A 2,049-nucleotide genomic window follows, 5' to 3' on the forward strand; every position below is an offset into this window, starting at 1 on the left:
TTTTAGGCCCATTTCAGCCTATTTTAGCTCATTTTTGCTCGTTTTTTCTGGAATTTTCTAAGCTCCGCCCTTTTTCTCACCTGTATCGAGTCCAGAATCGTCGATATAATCGCAGTTTGTCCGGATTTGGCGGCAATGTGAAGTGCATTATACCGGAATCCCTCCATCACAATGGATGCCACGTCACCGCCCGTATTCACCAGGTATCGCGGATTCGTTTCGATCAGCCGTCTGAAAAACGATCGATTATTGATTTTTCTAGAGAAAATTCCAGAAAAAATGAGCGAAAAATCGCTGAAAATGGCCAAAAATGAGCAATTTTGACTTTGGTGGCCTAGAAATCCCAAAAACTCGGCCATGGGTCATTTTGGGTGGTTTTTTCCCGGAGTTTTTAACAGAAAATTGATAATTTTGATTTTAGATCGGATTATAGCAAAAAGTCCAGAAAAAATGAGCCAAAAATGGCTGAAAACTAGCCAATTTGACTTTGGTGGCCTAGAAATCCCAAAAAACTCGGCCATGGGTGATTTTGGGTGGTTTTTGACGAATTTTGCACTGAAAACACGTTCAAAACCCCCTAGAATAGCCTAAAAAGACTTAGAATGGTCCTTTTTGCACCTAATGGCCTATTTTTTCCGCAAATTTGGATTTCTAGGCCATCTGTCTGTTTCTAGACGAAATTGGCTAATTTTTGAAGATTTTTTCGGCTTTGTCGAAATAAAAACGGATAATTCAGATTTTTAATCAATTTTTAAAGAAATTTTCAGAAAAAATGAGCCAAAAATGGCCGAAAGTGAGCAATTTTGACCATGGTGGCCTAGAAATCCCAAAAACTCGGCCATGGGTGATTTTGGGTGGTTTTAGGTGAATTTTGCATGAAAAACACGTTTAAAACCGCCTAGAATAGCCAAAAATGGCTTAAAATGGTCTCATTTGTCCATGGTGGCCTAGTTTTCAACAAAATTTGGTTTTCTAGGCCATCAGTGAAAAATGATCATTTTTGGCGAATTTTAGGCTTGCAAAATGGAATTTAAACGATTTTAGACAATGAAAACGGTCTAAACTGGGTATTTATGCCATTGGTGTGCCCAAATTTGCCCAAATTTGGGTTTCTAGGCCACCAGTCAAAAATGATGATTTCCGGCAGTTTTGGACCATTTTTGGTGGTTTTTCAGCGATTTTTTAGGTTTTAAAAGTCGATTTTTACGATTTTAGAGGTATTTTCAAGCTTTTTAGTGGATTTTACTCACAAAAAGTTCTCCATGTCCCCTTTTTCCACATATTTCTTGAACTCATTCATCTGGATTCGATTGACACCCGAGAACGGAGAGTTCGGTTCGATGGGCGGAGCCTGAGCAATGTTTGGAGTCGTTGGCACGTCGCCAAATGCCAAAAAATCCATTGCCTCCCGAGGAGTGCCGAATTTTTTGAATCTCGCTGAGATACTTTTTCCTTCGGGCGAATTTACGAACTTTGCGACCTCTTTTACAGTTCTGAAACGCGAAAATTTGAATTTCCCGCGATTTTTTAGTGTAAAACTCACTTATAAAGGTCTCGAGGTGATTTTAGCATATCTTCCGCCGAATAGGCCACATAAACCGGTCCATCCTTTATTTTTTCCGGTGTTTCTGTCATTTTTCTGCAATTTTCACGTTTTTTGATCTTAAAAACTCGAAAAAATCGCCAAAAACGGCTGAAAATGACTGAAAAAGGCTGAAAATTCCGAAAAAATCAATTTTCAAAACACCCGCCGCTTTCCGCTAAACAAGGCGCACTACCCGGAGCGTCGTTGTTTTTTCCTTTCGCCCCCTCGCCGTCCTCCTCGTTTCACACACTCTCTCACCTAAAATCTCAAAATCGCTGAAAATGCACGGATTTTCAGCGGAAAAACGCGGGAAAAAAGCTGAAAGTACCTGAAAATCGGCTCGGAACAAATTATAGCTAGAATTACAGCGAGAATTGCAGATTTTCTGCCCATAAAGTCTGAAGAGAGAGTTACGAGTTTTTCGAGGTCAGCAATGGGAAAACATCTCGAGTTTCGCAACTTTT

General features: G+C 39.9%; 1 protein-coding gene across 1 annotated transcript in view; it reads right to left on the bottom strand.

Annotated features, from left to right (window-relative positions):
* Positions 1 to 1,635, bottom strand: part of CBG13985 — a gene marked incomplete at both ends in the record, with an annotated part of 7,168 nt that extends 5,533 nt beyond the window's left edge. Inside the window, 3 exons of the mRNA XM_045236287.1 lie at positions 81 to 231; positions 1,251 to 1,493; positions 1,544 to 1,635. Of these exons, the coding sequence (XP_045095282.1) occupies positions 81 to 231; positions 1,251 to 1,493; positions 1,544 to 1,635 (486 nt within the window). The remainder of the gene's footprint in view (positions 1 to 80; positions 232 to 1,250; positions 1,494 to 1,543) is intronic.
* Between the last annotated feature and the right edge of the window lie 414 nt (positions 1,636 to 2,049).

This window comes from Caenorhabditis briggsae, assembly GCF_000004555.2.
Source record: "Caenorhabditis briggsae complete genome, chrIV, whole genome shotgun sequence".
Classification (NCBI taxonomy): Eukaryota; Metazoa; Nematoda; class Chromadorea; order Rhabditida; family Rhabditidae; genus Caenorhabditis; species Caenorhabditis briggsae.